This window comes from Rhineura floridana, chromosome 13 (assembly GCF_030035675.1).
Source record: "Rhineura floridana isolate rRhiFlo1 chromosome 13, rRhiFlo1.hap2, whole genome shotgun sequence".
NCBI classification, from domain to species: domain Eukaryota; kingdom Metazoa; phylum Chordata; class Lepidosauria; order Squamata; family Rhineuridae; genus Rhineura; species Rhineura floridana.
In genome coordinates, this window is record NC_084492.1 from 8,354,164 (window position 1) to 8,371,269 (window position 17,106).

Below are 17,106 nucleotides of genomic sequence, written 5' to 3' on the forward strand. Positions count from 1 at the left end.
TATTCTGGTTCTGTAACTTTGTAATTGCAGAAAAGACAGTGAATCCTGGGATTGTGCCTGTGAGGGGCATTCTTCTAAGCTTTCCCCCCTACTGCACGTGCAGCTGCCTGCCCGCGAACAAGTCAAGTAATTTATCCCATAAATTACTGCATTTGCTGCCCATACCAGCCATTTTGTGCCAGCACCCACAGTACCTTTACCAAGATATAAGTACTGGCACCTTGATTTTTTTCACCAAAAGAGTGCTGCCTTTTAGTTAAAGATTATGAAGATTTAAAAGGAACCAGCATTTATCTTCATTTTCTATTTCTTTTTATCTTTTCTCATATATTTGACCTTGACTCCAGTATTGTAACAGTTGAACCTAACGAGGTGTCCAGAACACAGTGTTGTTCTGTTTTATTGGATGAGTTTCAGTTGGTACAGCTCAAGGATGTGGACAAGGTCCTTGGACAGGTGCGGGCGACCACTTCTGCTCTGGATCCTTGCCCTTCATGGCTAATAAAAGCTAGCAGGAATGGGACAGCCGGTTGGGCCAAGGAGGTGATCAATGCCTCTTTACGAGAGGGAGTGGTCCCACTCCGCCTGAAACAGGCGGTGGTGAGACCGCTCCTAAAAAAACCATCCTTGGACCCTGATAATCTTGACAACTATAGGCCGGTAGCAAATGTCCCATTCTTGGGCAAGGTTCTAGAGCGTGTGGTCGCTCGCCAACTCCAGGCTCTCTTGGATGAAACTGATTATCTGGATCCACTTCAATCGGGCTTTCGGCTGGGGTTTGGTACAGAAACGGCCTTGGTCGCCCTGTATGATGACCTCTGTCAGGAGAAAGACAGAGGGAGTGTAACTCTGTTGGTTCTCCTTGATCTCTCAGCAGCTTTTGATACCATCGACCATGGTATTCTTTTGGAGCGACTCTCGGATTTGGAAGTTGGAGGCACTGCCTGGCAGTGGCTGTGCTCCTATCTTGAGGGTCGTCTCCAGAAGGTGGTGCTTGGGGAGCATTGCTCGAGTCCCTGGGTACTCCAGTATGGGGTCCCGCAGGGCTCAGTTCTGTCCCCCATGCTCTTTAATATCTATATGAAGCCGCTGGGCGAGGTCATTAGGAGATTTGGAGTGCGTTTCCAGCAATATGCTGATGATACGCAACTCTACTTCTCCTTTTCATCTTCTTCAGGTGAGGCTGTGGATGTATTAAACCGCTGCCTGGCCACGATAATGGACTGGATGAGAGCCAATAAACTGAAGCTCAATCCTGACAAGACTGAGATGCTGTTGGTTGGGGGCTCTCTGCCCAGATGGCTGATGTCCGACCTGCCCTAGATGGGGTTACACTCCCCCTAAAGGAGCAGGTCTGTAGTTTGGGGATTTTATTAGATCCGCTCCTGTCACTTGAGGCTCAGGTAGCCTCGGTGGCACGGAATGCGTTCTACCAGCTTCGGCTGGTAGCCCAACTACGACCCTATCTGGACAGGGAGAATCTTGCCTCAGTTATCCATGCTCTGGTTACCTCTAGATTGGACTACTGTAATGCACTCTGCGTAGGGCTACCTTTGAAGATGGTTCGGAAACTTCAGCTAGTGCAGAATGCTGCGGCCAGAGTTCTTACTGGGACAAAGAAATTTGACCATATAACACCTATTCTGGCCCAACTGCACTGGCTACCAATATGTTTCCGGGCCAGATTCAAAGTGTTGGTTCTTACCTATAACGCCTTAAATGGCATCGGACCGCAATACCTGGTGGAACGCCTCTCCCGCTATGTGCCTACCCGTTCGCTCCGCTCGACCTCGAAGGCTCTTCTCCGGGTCCCGACTCATAAGGAGGCCCGGAGAACGACAACTAGATCTAGAGCCTTCTCAGTGGTAGCCCCCGAATTATGGAATGCCCTCCCTGACGAGATACGCCTGGCGCCTTCTCTTCTATCTTTTCGGCGCCAGGTAAAAACCTACCTCTTCGCCCAGGCATTTTAAATGCATTTTAAGCTTAAACTTTGTAATTGATATTCTTATTTTAATCTTTTAATCTTGTGCTTAACATGTTTTATAACTGTACAATGAAATTCACACTTGCTCGTATTTTAAACGTATTTTATTCTGTTGTACACCGCCCTGAGAGCTCAATGCTATAGGGCAGTCTAAAAATGTAATTAAATAAATAATAAATTTCCTTTTTTGTTTTTAGAAGCTACCTAGCTCCTTACTAAATCAACTGCACAAAAGCTTATTTCACACTGCACAATTTATTTTGACACTGCACAAAATGTGTCTAGTGGCACATTTAGAATCACTAGTGTAAATGGCAAGTTCAAAGTTCAGAAGTTAAGGACAGTCACAGCCACAGCGCCCTCCCTCTTTTTTTGGCTGCAGAGATGAGAATGAGATCCTTGTTAATGCCTTCTCCCACAACAACAGAGTTCCCTGGGAGCCAGGAAGCGTGAAAGATGAGTGTTAGCGCCTGAGAAGAGTCTTCTCAGTGGCTGACCCACCACCTTTCACTTTGAGTGGCTCCAATCAGCAAGAAAAACAAGCATGTTGGATGACTCTTATCAGTGGCTAACACACTCCCCTCTCGTGCTGATTGGGTTGTAGGATGCTGGAGACATAGGGACCCTATTGGGAACTGGCTCCCCAAAAAAGTAAGGGGTCTATGACACACACACACATCCCGACGACTACACCCCTGGTTAGAATAAACCCTGTCTTCTTCTCCTCCTCCTGTCCACGGGCGCCCTCTCGCCTTCCACAGGCAAGCCGGGGCGCTCTCCCACATCTTCTTTGCGGCCTCCGGCTGCTGCTGCTGTTTCCATAGCAACGCTCCCAAATGGCCGCCACGTCGGCGCCGTGACGCGGAGGCCCAGCTCGGCCCGGGCCTCGCAGCGGCAGCGGCGGCGGCTTAGTTGTCGTCCTCCCTCTTAGCCGAGCCGGCCCGGGTTGCCCAGGGCCTCGGCCTCCTTCACTGCCGCCATGCTGGTGCCCGTCTTCACTCTCAAGCTCAACCACAAGATCCTGCCCCGCATGGTGGCGGTGGGCAAGTACGACGGCTCCCACCCGTGCCTGACGGCGGCCACGCAGGCCGGCAAGGTAACAAAGCCGGCGTTCCCCCCTCCCCCGTGGGTGCCCCCCGCCGGGCACCGCTTCCTTCCCCTCCTGGGGAAAACCTAGTTTGTTCTGAAGGCCCCCTTTCCATTTGGAGCCCTGTAAAAAATGGCCGCGCATCTCTCCCCCTACCGGGATATTTCACAGAGGAAAATAAAGCACGGCCGCGATATATGCATGGCTTTCCTCTAAGGAGCACAAGGCGACGTCCAGTGGGATTCTCCCCCCCTCCCAGTTTAACATTGCAACAACCCTGCGAGGTAGGTCAGGGCAGATAGAGTATGTGTGATTGGCCCAATGAGCGGTGGTGGCATCACTGCAGGGCTATGGGGCAAGAGGCCCACTCAGCAGCATGAGCACCAGGTGCTTCTAATTGGCGTAAGGCTATTAAGTCCAGAATCCAGTATTGTAGTGGCAAATTCAGAAGCGTGGGGTCCCTTCATGATAATCACAGGTACACCCCTCCCCCCCTTTTTTGCTGCTGGGTTGAGAATGAGATCCTTGTTAATGCCTTCTCCCACAGCAACAGATGGCCCTAGGAGCCAATAAGCATGCAAAGGGAGAATGTTAGCTACTGAGAAGAGTCTTTGCAGTGGCTGACTCATCTTCTGTCACTCTGGCTTCAAACAGCAAAGGACAAGGAAGCATGTTAACAGACTCTTCTCAATGGTTAACACACTCCTCTTTCACGCTGATTGACTCACACGATGCTGGAGACATTGGGACCCTGCTCCCAAAAAAGTAAGGGTTCTAAGACCCCCTGAGACCCTTAACTACTACACCCTTGCTGTAATCCCCACTGCTTCTAGACAGGTGTTTGGAAGTATCAAGCATACTTTTTTTAATACTGTCCACATGGGAAGCTGCCTTATACTGAGTCAGACCATTGATTCCACCAAGCTCAGTACTCTCTACACTGGCTGGCAGCATCTTTACAGGGTTTCAAGCAAGTGTTTTATTTTTCCTACCTGTAAATGCCTGGGGTTCAATCTGCAATCTTATGCATGCATGTCAGATGCTCTACTACTGAGTTGGCAACAAAATGCCAGGCCATATTGTCCCCTCCCCCTTTAAGCTTGGCTTATCCTTTCTGGAAAAAATCCAACGTCAAAATTGCTAAACGACCCATTTGCTAAGTCTCAGTGACCTGTTTACAGTAAGGCCACAGGTCTGGAAGCACTTCAGTGCCTCTGCCTGAGCAGCATGTTGAGTGGGGGGGGGACTTGAACCTGTATCTCCCCAGTCTTAGACCAACATTGTATAACCACTACACTCTAGCACCCTCCTGGCATCATTATTATATTCCAGGAACCCCACCTTCTTTAACTGTTACACATTGTCAAAGTCTCCCCAGTGTCTGCAGTCTGCTGTTTTTATTTACTCAGCAATAGCCTGTCTGGCACTGATTTAAAAGCCAATGAGATCTTTAGGTGAAAGATACACTCAAAAAACATAATTTCCCAACATTTCAAAATATACCTTGGCAGCTGTAATGTGGCAGATGTGTCAAGGCTATGTAGTGTGTCTTGGTGTTCCTGCACATACATTGACAGAGATGTGTGCTAGAGGCTGCATGCATCTTTGCCCACATGGAGGCTTACTTTCTAGAGCAGGGGTGGAAAACCGGTAGCCGTCCAGATACTGCTGGACTACAGCTTCCATCATCCCAAGTTATTGACCAGGATGACTGGGACTGATGGTATCTCAAGTATCTCACAGGTCACTGGTCACATATTCCCTATCCCTGCACTAGACACTAGGAAGTTAAACCAAGAAGGGAATCAACAAGGCGTCCGAAGAGGCAAAAATAAGGACAAAACAAGGGTGGTGATTTTCAAGGGACTAATACCTCAAAATAGGGGCTGGCCTTAGAAAACAGGAACAGTAGGAACGGATGTGATTGGATAAGGTGAGGCTGGGCAGATTGCACTTCTTTCCCCAGTGAGTAATAATCTTAATGAAAAGAGATCTACATGTACATCCATCTGGCCCAGGAATATTTTGGATCAGGGTCCAACTACTTTCCAGACGGGTCTAACTTTTTAGTTCTATGATTCTGTGATATTTCTTTCCGCAGTGAAATGATCTTATCAGGGTGGAGATGCCTCTGAGCACAGACAGAGTGCATTTGTCTCACCACGGACTAATGATGGCTATAAACTTTTTCCAAGTATGCCTCTGAATGCCATGCCTTACTTGTGAGCTTCCAAACGGTGCATCTGTCCACTGTGGGAAACAGAATGTTGGATTAGATAGGCCTTTGGTCTGATACAGCAGGGTTCTTATGCTCTTAATCAGCATGAAAAGAGATGCATGCACACCACACACAGCCCAGGAACATCTTGATGCAGGGGCTTTCTGCTTTCCAGAAGGGCATGACCCTCTCTGAAATTAATAGCCACCCTTACTCCTCATTTGACGTAATAATGGGCTCAAGTTACAGGAAGCCAGATTTTGGCTGAACGTCAGGAGAAACTTCCTAACAGAACAGTATGACAATGGAACCAATGACCTGGGGAGGTGATGGGCTCTCCAGCCTTGGAGGGGTTCAAGAGGCAGCTGGACAGCCACCTGTAGGGGTTGCTTTGACTTGGATTCCTCCATTGAGCAGGGTGTTGGATTTGATAGCCTTATAGGCCCCTTTCAACTCTACTATTCTATGATTCTGTGGTGCAGTGGACACATGCTGTGACCCCAAGATACAGTACCTCTATATTTATGTGGTGTTTCTGTGGGTGATGGGAAGGCTTCCAGTCCCACTGAGTGCCCAGTACTCAACAGCTTTGCCTTTCCACCTCACCTATTTTGGGCACCCCAGCAATCTAATAGCCTGTCATTCTGAAGTTGTTGCTGTTCCCTAAATATTTTCTCCCACTTCCTCTTGCCATTGCGCATATTATAGATCCTGATGAGATCCAAAGTGGCCTCTCACTGAACTGCGACTGTCCATATAGAGAACCTACGCTCTTATGGTCCCATCGACACACATCACAGACCCCTATCCCAGATAGACACATCCAGCAGTTGGAAAACCTACACAGATAGAGCGGTTTGCCTTAGAGAGACTTCATTCCAATGCATGGGACCACTTTCTCACCTGTACACACTGAGAGGAAGTCCTCCTATAGACATCCTAACCTTCTGTTCTTCCATGATGCGCACAGATTGCGCTGCACCACAAACAGGCATGAGAAACCCAAATGATGCTAGGTCCATTCATAAGACTGCTCTCTTTGTGGATCTTGACAGGAGATAATTTTTTATGGTTCACAAATGCTGTTGTGGCTGTCTTCACACAGTTTTTTTTCTTACAGGTTTTTATTCATAATCCTCATGCACGTGGCCAGCGCATTACTGCAAACCGTTTAGCGCCCAGTACCCAGGATGCTGATATTTCTCTTCTGAACATTAATGAGGCAGTCAGCTGCTTAACTGCAGGGGTGCTCAACCCCAACCTTGGCTGCGATTCCCTTCTAATTGGTACACGTACCAGCTTGTTGGCATATGATGTTCACAACAATGCTGACTTATTTTATGCTGGGGTGAGTTAATTCCTCTTGTTTGTCCCTCCCCTCGATGTGTTTATAGCAGAACAGCTTGGAATGCTTCAGTTAATTTATTCATAGAATGTATATGGAATGGGCCAGCATTTTTCATACTTTTCATTCTTTGGTAACAGTATATGTAATGCAATGACTTGTATTCCAAGGAACCCCAACTTGGTGTGGAGGGTTTGGGGGCACGTTTTAAGGCAGGGGTGGGAACCTCAGGCCAGGGGCCAAAAGTTACCCTCCAGGCTTCTCTACCTGGCCCTTGAAGCTCTCCCCAGGCTATACCTCTCACCAGTCCTGCTCAAAAACACCCTTGGAGTGTTTTTGCGTCTCTGAGATATGTTCTTCAGCAGTCATGCCTCTTGCTTTCCTAAATGGGGGGAGAGAGAGAGGTAGGAGTGTATGGTGTGTGTGTGTGTAAACTCCTACATGGCTGGAATGTAGCTTAGTGTTCAAAGGTAAGAGCTGTGTATATCACTCTGCCCACTTCTTGCAATGGGCATAATGTTTTCAGGGAAACATGTCTACCATGACTGATAGGAACCGTCTACAAGTGTCAAAGGTATCACAGGGTTCCCCTGAAATACAGTTGAAAGATAATATAGTTTTCCTCCCCACATGATTGACTCCATGGGCCACTGTTCAGCAGTTGGCTATTGTTATGGATGGGCTGAATTCAGCGTTCATTGCTGAAAGGGCTTATGGGCTACATTATGGTACATTTTCATACCTATGTGTGGAAATGCATGATTAATGGCATAATACTGTCATTGTTCCTGTGGACTAGTTCTAGTTCACTTTTCGCCATGTGAAAGTCACCTGTGAGAGTCACTGAGAAGATAATGAAATTGACAGAAAACCCACAATTTGTCAAAGCCCATCCCACAACACACTTTGGAATTTAAGCCAGGGTACTGTACCAGCAGCTATGTAAGAGTAGTATAACTCCTGTCCCCAAAGTAACATTACAGCACCAGTACTGTTAAATACACTGGGTAAATAATTGGGATTGCTGAGCTGGTGTTCTGAAGTCAGAGGGTTTAAACCCAAGTACTTTGCAAGGACATGACTTTCAGGTTGCAGTTCTCACTCTGAAATGGCAGGCCAGCAGGAGAGCTTGGAAAAGTTACTTTTTTAAACTACAACTCCCATCAGCCCCAGCCAGCATGGCCACTGGATTGGGCTGATGGGAGTTGTACTTCAAAAAAGTAACTTTTCCAAGCTCTGGGCCAGCTTAGGCAAGAGAGCTGGGTGGAGGGACACCTCTGCCTAATCCAACCCCCACCCTTCATCCTGGCACAAGGGATGTCTGGATTGCTCTGTCCAATTTTAGATGTCTGAAGGTATCTAAAGATTCACTTTTTAACCATGCATGGTTAAACATAACCTAGCATTTAGTGTTTTCTTTTGAAATTTGCAGTTGTCTGGTTCTTATTGGATGTTAATTTTTGGTTTTGGATAATTAATAATATATCCGTTCTGAACAATATAGGAATATTTGTTCTGCACAATATAGGAAACGGACCTTTAGTGTGGCAGCACATACCCTGTGGAATTCCCTCCCTTTGAATATTAGGCAGGCTATCTTTTCGGCGCCTTTTGAAGACTTTCCTCTTTCAACAAGCCTTTTAGGTTGAGACCTTATCCCAGACTGCGTCTGTGTTAGAATTGCTTAATATGCTTTTTAATAATGTTTTTAACCCTTTTTTAAAGTTGTTTTTTTAAAAATGTTTTTAACGCTGTTTTGTTTTAATGTATTTTAAGATGTTTTTATGATGTTTTAAAGTGTTTTTAGCGCTTTGTTTGCCGCCCTGGGCTCCTGCTGGGAGGAAGGGCAGGATACAAATTAAATAATAAATAAATAAATAAATCCTTCCCCCGTTGTAACCAATGAGCAACTTTTGAACATGCTTCCCGGTATGTTGTGTGGGAGCGGAGGCAGCGTTACTATATTTCTGTATTGTCTCTTTGTAGGTTCCTGACGGAGCAAACACGATAGTGCTGGGAACATTAGGAGACATTTCCTCACCTCTTGCTATTATTGGTGGAAACTGTTCCTTGCAAGGCTTTAATCATGAAGGAAAAGACCTTTTCTGGACGGTGAGGGTTCACGTGTGTTGGGCAGTTTTATTTTGATTTTATTTGACAAGAGTTATAGACCACTTCATCAGCAAAACCCTCTAAGTATGTTTATGTACACCGCCCAGAGAGCCTTTTTGGCTTAGGGCGGTATATAAATTAAATAAAATAAATAAAAATAAATAAATAAATAATAAGTGGTTTACATAAAAAATATAAAATGTTCATTTAAAAATACAGAAAAAATCTGGATAGGCTTGCCTAACCAAAAATGTTTTAGCAGGTGCTGAAAACAATGCCGTTTAATACATAAAGCTCTTTTTTACCTTCACAACAATTTGGGTGAGGAAGTTCCTATTATTTCAGCTTTACAGTTGATTGACTTGCCCAGGCCATTAAGGGATTTTGTGGCTGAGCAAGTAAGATGGAAGTGTTAGCTGCCTGAAAGCTCCTTCCCGTTAGGTTCAAGGTGCTACACTCAAGGTTACTAACCTTTGGTGCCTTGGGAAGGCAGCGTTCCTGGTCAGGGCTTTTCCTGCTAAGGAAGGAGAGGAGGGGAATTTCCTCACCCAGAACAAAAAGTAGAGGAGAGCCAGCACACTTTGAGTCCTTATGTATTTTTTTTCCCCATGACAACTGACTCTCTGGATCTCTTCTATCGCAATCTTGTGGTAATATGAAGGCAGGCTTTTTCACTTGGTGGAACCAGTGCTGTGGAAAGTCTTCCTGCTGAAATAAGAGAGGCTCTGTCAGTATTGGCGTTCTGCTGGCTCTTGAAGACACACCTGTTTAGACAAGCGTTCCCCTTATCTCCTGACTTGAACCTCCCCCAGTTTTAATTGCTTTCCTTGTTGTGCTGTTTTAATGGGCTTGTTTTGTTTTTTTGTTGTACATTTTAATTGTGGATGCTTATTGTTTTGATGAAATTGTTTTATTGTGTATTATAATTAGGCTTGTGTTTTTGCAATTGATTTTAGACTCCTTAGAAGCCACTTAGGGAATTAAACAGTACGTAAATTAATTAATTAATAATAACAATAAGCTTTTTCAAGTGGTGGGAGAAGAGGGGCCATTAAGGCAACTCATTGGCAGCAAAGAATATAACTTAGCTTGGGCAAGCCCTTTTTATTTACATGCGGGAAGAAGAGTAAACCTTCAGTTTAATCCTTAGGACACATTAAAGCAGTTGAAAGATTTAGTAGTACAAAAGGGATGTGCTTCCAAATTCTTTAGTTACAGATGTGTGGAGGGGCTTGGTGCTGTTTCAGTTATACCACCAAGGAGGATTGACGCTTATCTACACTAACCATGCAGACTGTGTCATTGGCCTTCTATTTCCAGAGCAAGGAAGCGGAATTCTTTTTCTGTACACTTACAAAGTGGTTTACAAATCAATAAAAATAGCATAGTCTTTGTCCTAAGCCGTGTAGTACAGTCTAAAAAGATATGACATAGAAGGAAAAAGAGAGGAGGAGGGAAGAGGAAAACAAGCAAACTCAGACACCAAATTCTTAATATTACAAGGTTGTTATTATAACCAGCTTGGATGGAAATGACAGCTCACAATTAAAAACAACAAAGTGCCTTGGTGGCCCCTGAGAAAAATCCATCATTACCCAAGCTTCCTGGGAGTGACTCTTAATGCAGCCATAATTTGATTTGATTTGATTTTGATTTGATTTGGTTTTAATATTTCTACCCCGCCTTCCGGCCAAAAGGCCCTCAAGGCGGCTTACAAAAAGAGCATCAAAATAAAGATACACCAATAAAACATCAATAATATATCAATAAAACAACAGTAATAGATCAATAAAACAATAAACAATAAAAACAATACAATTTATAATACATTTCAAGGTTAACACAAACTACCTCCCCCCTCACTTTGGCAAAATAGGTATTGTAGGCATTGGGCTACTTTCCAAGGCTAGCCACACTCTTTCAGTCATAGTCCTATCCCCATAGTTCTGGGTGTGGCATGGCCCTCTCAGCCTGCAGAAGCCAGGGCTCCTGCTTACGATGGTGACGGGATGGCAGTTCTGGCCCTGGAGCCGCTGGTTCGGCTTGCGAGAGTCCTGAAGGTGAAGCCCGATGGGGGGAGGGAGGGAGAGTGAGGAGCCGCCGGAGGCCTTTCCTCGCTGTGGTCTTCCTGTGTCTTGGGCCGCATCATCCGGACAAGAAGCTAGCAGCCCCCGAGAGGAGACAGGTGCCGGAATAGCTTGCAGCATGGCCTCCAGTTTCCTCCTGTCCACGTGGAACCTCTCCTCGCCTCACCTGGGGCCGGCCAAGGAGGAGCCACCGCCGTTGTCGGGCAAAGAAGGAACGTTCTTGGTGTCCTGCTCACCGACGGTGGGTAACGGCGTGCGGGTGGACATCCTGCACCGGAGGTGCCCCCGCAGCTGCTGGAGATAGCTTGATGCAGGTCTATTCTGTTGGTTCCAATGTGTCTCCACATCTCTTTTCTGAAAACGGGCACCCAGTTGTGCTCAAGTATGGAAGGTCTTGATGACCCATTATGTCTATCCCTCGCTGTGGCGACACGGGCGCAGCTAACAAGACAACCCGAGCAGGAGCCATCGCGGAAGACACCTGGCATGCATCTTGAACAAATACAAATTTGTTGACTTCACAGGCCCTCTGGACTAGCTGGAATCTGCTGGCTTCTTGTCATTTTCTCGTATGATTGGTAGGGTCACAGGAGCCCAATTGATACCATCATCTGCTTCCCTTCCTCGCAGAGCCGGTAGAACTGATGGCCTCTGTGAGGGGGAGGAGGAGACCAGCCCAACACTACTGGTGAGAGCAGCAGCGACTACTGATGGTAGCTCCTTGCTGTCTGCTGCTGCTTCTGCAGCCCTTTGGGGCTTCTCACCTGGCCCCCAGTGTGGTCCCCAGGCCTAGGTACTCCCCCTTGTTAGGCAAATCAAGTACTTCCAACTGGGCAAGAAGTGGACACTGCCAAGGGGCAATTAAACTCTCTTCCCCCTGATCCTTCCAGCACAAGAAGAGCAGCAGAGAGACAATCACAATTCTCATTTTATGCACCTTAGTCCGGTTTATCTATACCCTCACATAATCATGAGAGTGAGCAGGCTGGGATGCTGACGAGGGGAACTGCTTCAGAGCGGTTAATTAATCTGGGACTGTGTGTGGGTGTGTGTGGAGATTAAAGTCTTTGGCCTGTTGTTTTGGAATGGGTAGCTGTGCATAGTAAGGGATGGTTCTGCCGAAGCCCTCCTTGAGGAAGAAGACTTTCCCTGTGCCTCTGCTTGTACAAGAATAAGTCACTGAGCAGAGCCACTGTTGCTGGCTGTCCACCCCTTGTTCAGTCCAAGAAAGGAGTAAGCAGCATTTAAATGTCCTGTTGATGCTACCCATAGCGTGAGACTGATAAGCAGAAATACTGACTTATATTTTTAAAATCCTGATTATAGGTCACTGGTGACAATGTCCGCTCACTGGCATTGTGTGACTTTGATGGTGATGGGAAAAAAGAGGTAAGTGTTTTGCTTATGGGATTTGATATATATATATATATTTCAAACAATTATTGTCTCCCAGAGTGGCCTGCATCAGTTAAAAAAAGAGAGACAGGTGCTGCCCATCAGGCCTACCAAGAAAACGAAGGAAGAGAAGGAGGGAAAAGGCAGAGGAGAGAGATCAGATCTTTAAGGCCAGGATGAGTGGAGAACCTATCAGCAGGCATTTATATCTCATTGGGGCCAGGGTGTTCTTTCCTTGCTGGCGTTCCTGCTGGAACAGCTGTTGGTGGTTCTTGTCTTTTTGGCAGAGGGATGTAGGCCAGAGCGTCCTTTTCCCTGAGTTCCACAGCCCCAGGGCAACTTACCTGTTAGTTGGAGTTGAGTGTTCTTTCTGGCAGGGGGCCGGGGTAGCAAGCTCCCTGCAGCTGGTCCTCTGGTCAATGGATGGGCCAGGTTGGTCTCCCCCTTGCCGGGATGCTATTCTTGGAAGGCAGGGAGAGCAGGCACATCTGTGCTACATGATGAACTTGGTTTAACTTTAAGCTGACATGGCGTTCTCCCAAATAACCCTGGAGAAACATGGGGAATTCTGTAGGTGTCATGCTAATCACCAACAGAGTTTTCTCAGCATCCTCAGAAGGCTATAATCTCTGGGGCTTTTTTGAGAATTACAGTTGCCTGTTAATCTGATTACAAACCAAGTCAAGCTCAAAATGTATATATGCCATTATGTGGAGCAAAGGGGTGGTTCTTTTTAGAACAGTTTCACAACCTGACTTCTTTGTACAGTTTTTTAAAAGGGCAAAAAAAAGAAAAGAAAACTCCCTCATTTGAATTAAAGAGAATTTCATAAAGTCACCCAGCTAATTTCAATCACAGAATTTAACTTCTTTGGTTGCAGAATATGCATGTATGTGAGATGCTGTTCTCACACCACCATCACCCAATCCCTTTTTGGGTAATAGTACATAGTATAATGGCCCTTGCTTTATCTCAACAGCTTTCTCAGCCTATTCCCTTCCCAGGGCAGGAATGCAAGCAGACTTGCTGGAGGAGCTATACGTGTGAGGGCAGAGCGCACCAATGATCTCTCCCTAGTCAAAGGGAGTATATTCTTGTAATCCAAAGCCACATTATACTTATTTTTCCACTGTGCAGTTTGGTAGTTAGAACTGACATTTCTGATCTGGCTTGTACTTTAACAATGGTTGTCATACTTAAGGTTCAGGATCGACCAAGATGGCTCTCCAGAAATAAGTTTCCCACATCTCTTGGGGTCTGATCACAAACCACTTTGCACTGCTTTTTCACTTGTGACTGTCATGAACATGTCTGAATAGGCTCATGTTGAGCTTGCAGCTTCCAGAAGTTGTTACAGCTAAGATCGAGGATATATTTCAGAGCCTAAATGATCAGGAAATTGCTGAAGCGGTGTGTGATCTAGAAGATACCGGTTCATATACTGCAAGTGGACAGTTCCTATGAGTAAAATAGGCATCCTGAGGGACACAAAAAGGCTCTTAAACGTTGCAGAGAATTTAGGGTCAAATTTCTGGACTTGGGTTTCTAAGATTGGGTTGTTTGTTAGAGAGGCAGGTTCTGATTGGTATGGGATACCATGTATTAAATGTCTTGTGTTCCCCCCCTCCTTTTTAGCTACTTGTTGGGTCTGAAGATTTTGACATTAGAGTTTTTAAAGAAGACGAGATCGTGGCAGAAATGTCAGAGACAGAGGTAAAGAGAAAAATGAAATGGCAAAAACACCCCATTGTTATGTGGCAAAGGATTCAATTTGGATAGGAAGGTCAAAGAAGTGATGTGAAGTTATGGTAATACAAGATGGCCACACAACCTTTGCCTCTGGAACAGTCTTTAAATAGATGAGAACATCATCTTGGTGCTCTGAAGGTTTTGAAGTGAGGAGGTGAGGTCCTGTTCTTTCCCCCTTTTTCATCCTGGCAGTTTTTGATGGATTTATGGAGGCCAGACATGACAATAATTCCTTTCCATCCAAACTAAAAGTGCAAAAATGGATACTGGGGGGGGGAGTGCACGGACAGGAGGATGAGAGAGCAGGATGACAACAGCTGACTTTTTCAAAAAATACATTTTATTGGAATTTTTGAAGCTTACACAAAATACAGAACCAATCCAAAGCTTACCATAGCAATCAAACTCTGTGGCACATGTCTTGGACGTAATCACAGTTGACAGGAGGAAGCGCCAACCCTCAGTGTCAACACAGCAGACGTCTCAAGGCAAAAAGATCACAGCTATCTTCTGATATATTATGGGTTGCAATGGTGTTCCCTTGTCTGGGAGTGACCTCCGCCTTTTTCATTCTATTAAGACCTGCTCAGTAGCAGCACTTAAAATGGATTACACTCTAAGCTACAGTGGTGGGGGCTGAGTGCAGGGGGCCCTTTCAAAATGGACAGGAGGAGAAAACATGTAGAATGTGCTGTCTGCTGTGTTGACATTTTGATTGGTCTAAAAAAAGATATCACACGGCTGTTTTTTCCCCCCTCTAATGGACCAATGCTGCTACTAGTTCAGTGACGCATGCTTTGCATACAGAAAGTCCCAGAACCAATCCCCGGCGTCTCCAGGTAGGGCTATGAGACACCCCTGCCTGAAACCCCGGAGAGCCACTGCCAGTTCCTGGAGATGATACTGAGCTGGATGGACCAGTGGTCCAACTCGGTATAAGGTTCCTACGTTCTGACTCGCTGAGTGTGAAAACTGAATAGGGAGGTGAACAGGGTGGGTGCAGTGGGGATCACACATGACCCATCCTATGGATGCAGGCCTCACCATCTGCCCAGGAGGCCAGAGTGCCATGGAATCCAGCGCAATTGCTAGTTGATGGCCGTCGCTACAACTTTTGCAGAAGCAAACTCCACAGTTTTAACTATGTGCCGCGTGAAAAAGAGGGGGCTGTCCTCAGTCTCCTCCAAACAAAGCTGCTGCCAGCATTGTAAATAAGCCCACTAATGTTACTAGCACACACAAAGTAGTCCCAGCCGTCCTGTCCATGTATACATCTGTGTTTGTCGTTTGTGGCCTGAAAAGGCATGGAGGAGGGGAAAACCAATTTTTGAAAGCTTTCCTCCCTGCTCACCCTGACACCATTCTTAATGAGACAGAGCTGTTTGTGCATTGCTTTCTGTGGCAGCATAAGGGCTGGAGCAGATCTGTTCATGTGGGGCATTTTTGCCTTTAAACAATCTATGAGGAAGTTTTATAGGAGAAATACTGCTTTTCTGGGAACCGTTTGGCTCTGTTGTTTAAGACTTTTATTTATTTATTTACTGCTTTAATGGTTTAATCCTTCCTGCCTCAACAGGTTCCTTTGATGCTAACTCCTTCAGGCAGGCACTTTGCCTGAGGTCTTGTTTGAAGAAAATAGTAAGGGAATTGGGGGTGGAAATTCCCACCGCTACTTTCATTGGTTCCCTTCTCCCAAGGCTGATAACATAGTGGGACACTTGCCTGATCTGAGCAGGTGTTAGAATACTTTGAGAGTTTAGATATGCAGCTTTTATCCCAGGAAGGCATTAGTCGAGATTTGCTGTTTTGCTGCAGCAGGAGTTGATAATCTTTTTGTCTTTGTTTCCCAGACCGTCACTGCGCTAAGCCCAATGTGCAGCAGTCATTTTGGCTATGCACTTTCTAATGGGACAGTTGGCATTTATAACCGAACAGCCCGCTACTGGAGAATTAAAGTTAGTATGATCAAACTGGAAATCGGGAGGGGTAAAATCAGAACAGTGTGTGTGTGTTTGGGGGGGGGCATCTAGTTCCTGTGAAAGGATGCTAGTGAGGATTGCTTGCCAAGGTCACTATAAAAATGTGATGTAGGGTAAAAACCATCTAGCACACACATATTCATAGTTTATCTTTGCACTTTTATCTGTGTATAGACAACAGTTCTGATCTACCCCACATTTTTGCAGCAAGCAGTACTGTAGTGACAAATTCAGAAGTGCAGGGTCCCTTCATGATAGTCTTGCCACACATGCCTCACAGCCACACCCTCTTTTCTACTTTCCCTCGCCTCCCTTGCTGTCCCTGTTATCTCGTGAGCCAATCAGCATGAAAGGAAAGTCTGTGTGTTAGCTATTGAGAAGAGTCTTCTGAGTGGTTGGCCCACCTCCTTCCATTCATTCATTTTATGCTCCAGTCAGCATAAAAGAAGAAGGACTCAGTGGCTAACACTCCCTTTTCATGCTGATTGGCTTTGGCTCACGCATAGGGACCTGACTGGGACCCTGCTCCCAAAAAAAGAATGAGTCTATGACCCCCTGCGTCCCTGGACGACTACAGCCCTGGCGGCAAGGATAGCTGAGATGGTACATATAAAGCCATCGAACCCTTAAAAAGTACTATATGATTTATCAGGGCAATTATATAGCACTTTCTGAGTGTTCAAGGCACTTTGCGTATTACTTCAGTCATCTGTACAGCAACTCTGGGGGGCTGGGTTAGCATTGTTGTCTCTGTCTTGTTGGGTGGGTGGTAGGGCATGCCTTCATGCTTGTCAGGAGCCACCCAGACAGCTCATGGTGGGAGCAAGACTTGAGCACTTGCTTACATTAGCAACATTAGCCAATGGATGTGTGAAAAGGTTAAAGTTAGTTCATGGAAATTGCTTTACTCATAACTGTATTTTTCCCTCCAGTCTAAAAATCAGGCAATGAGCATACATGCATATGATATCAACTCTGACGGTGTGTGTGAGCTGATCACTGGGTGGTCCAGCGGGAAGGTGAGGTTGTATGACAGTTTGTCATTTAAGCAATTCCCCCTTCCTTTACAATTGTAATCTTTCCAGCTAGAATATCATTATAATGCTGACATTGCTTAGAATTTTGCAGCTAGATAAATCATCTGCAG

At 45.8% G+C, this 17,106-nt stretch overlaps 1 protein-coding gene across 2 annotated transcripts in view; it reads left to right on the top strand.

Moving 5' to 3' along the window:
- The first annotated feature begins 2,730 nt into the window (after window positions 1-2,730).
- Window positions 2,731-17,106, top strand: part of BBS2 (Bardet-Biedl syndrome 2) — a 34,282-nt gene continuing 19,906 nt past the window's right edge. The window contains exons 1-7 of one of the 2 annotated variants that reach the window (XM_061594561.1): window positions 2,731-3,083; window positions 6,413-6,640; window positions 8,624-8,749; window positions 12,163-12,225; window positions 13,867-13,944; window positions 15,831-15,935; window positions 16,892-16,978. In XM_061594561.1, the coding sequence (XP_061450545.1) occupies window positions 2,967-3,083; window positions 6,413-6,640; window positions 8,624-8,749; window positions 12,163-12,225; window positions 13,867-13,944; window positions 15,831-15,935; window positions 16,892-16,978 (804 nt within the window). In that variant the 5' untranslated portion in view covers window positions 2,731-2,966. The remainder of the gene's footprint in view (window positions 3,084-6,412; window positions 6,641-8,623; window positions 8,750-12,162; window positions 12,226-13,866; window positions 13,945-15,830; window positions 15,936-16,891; window positions 16,979-17,106) is intronic. The other variant, XM_061594560.1, reaches the window with a different exon arrangement.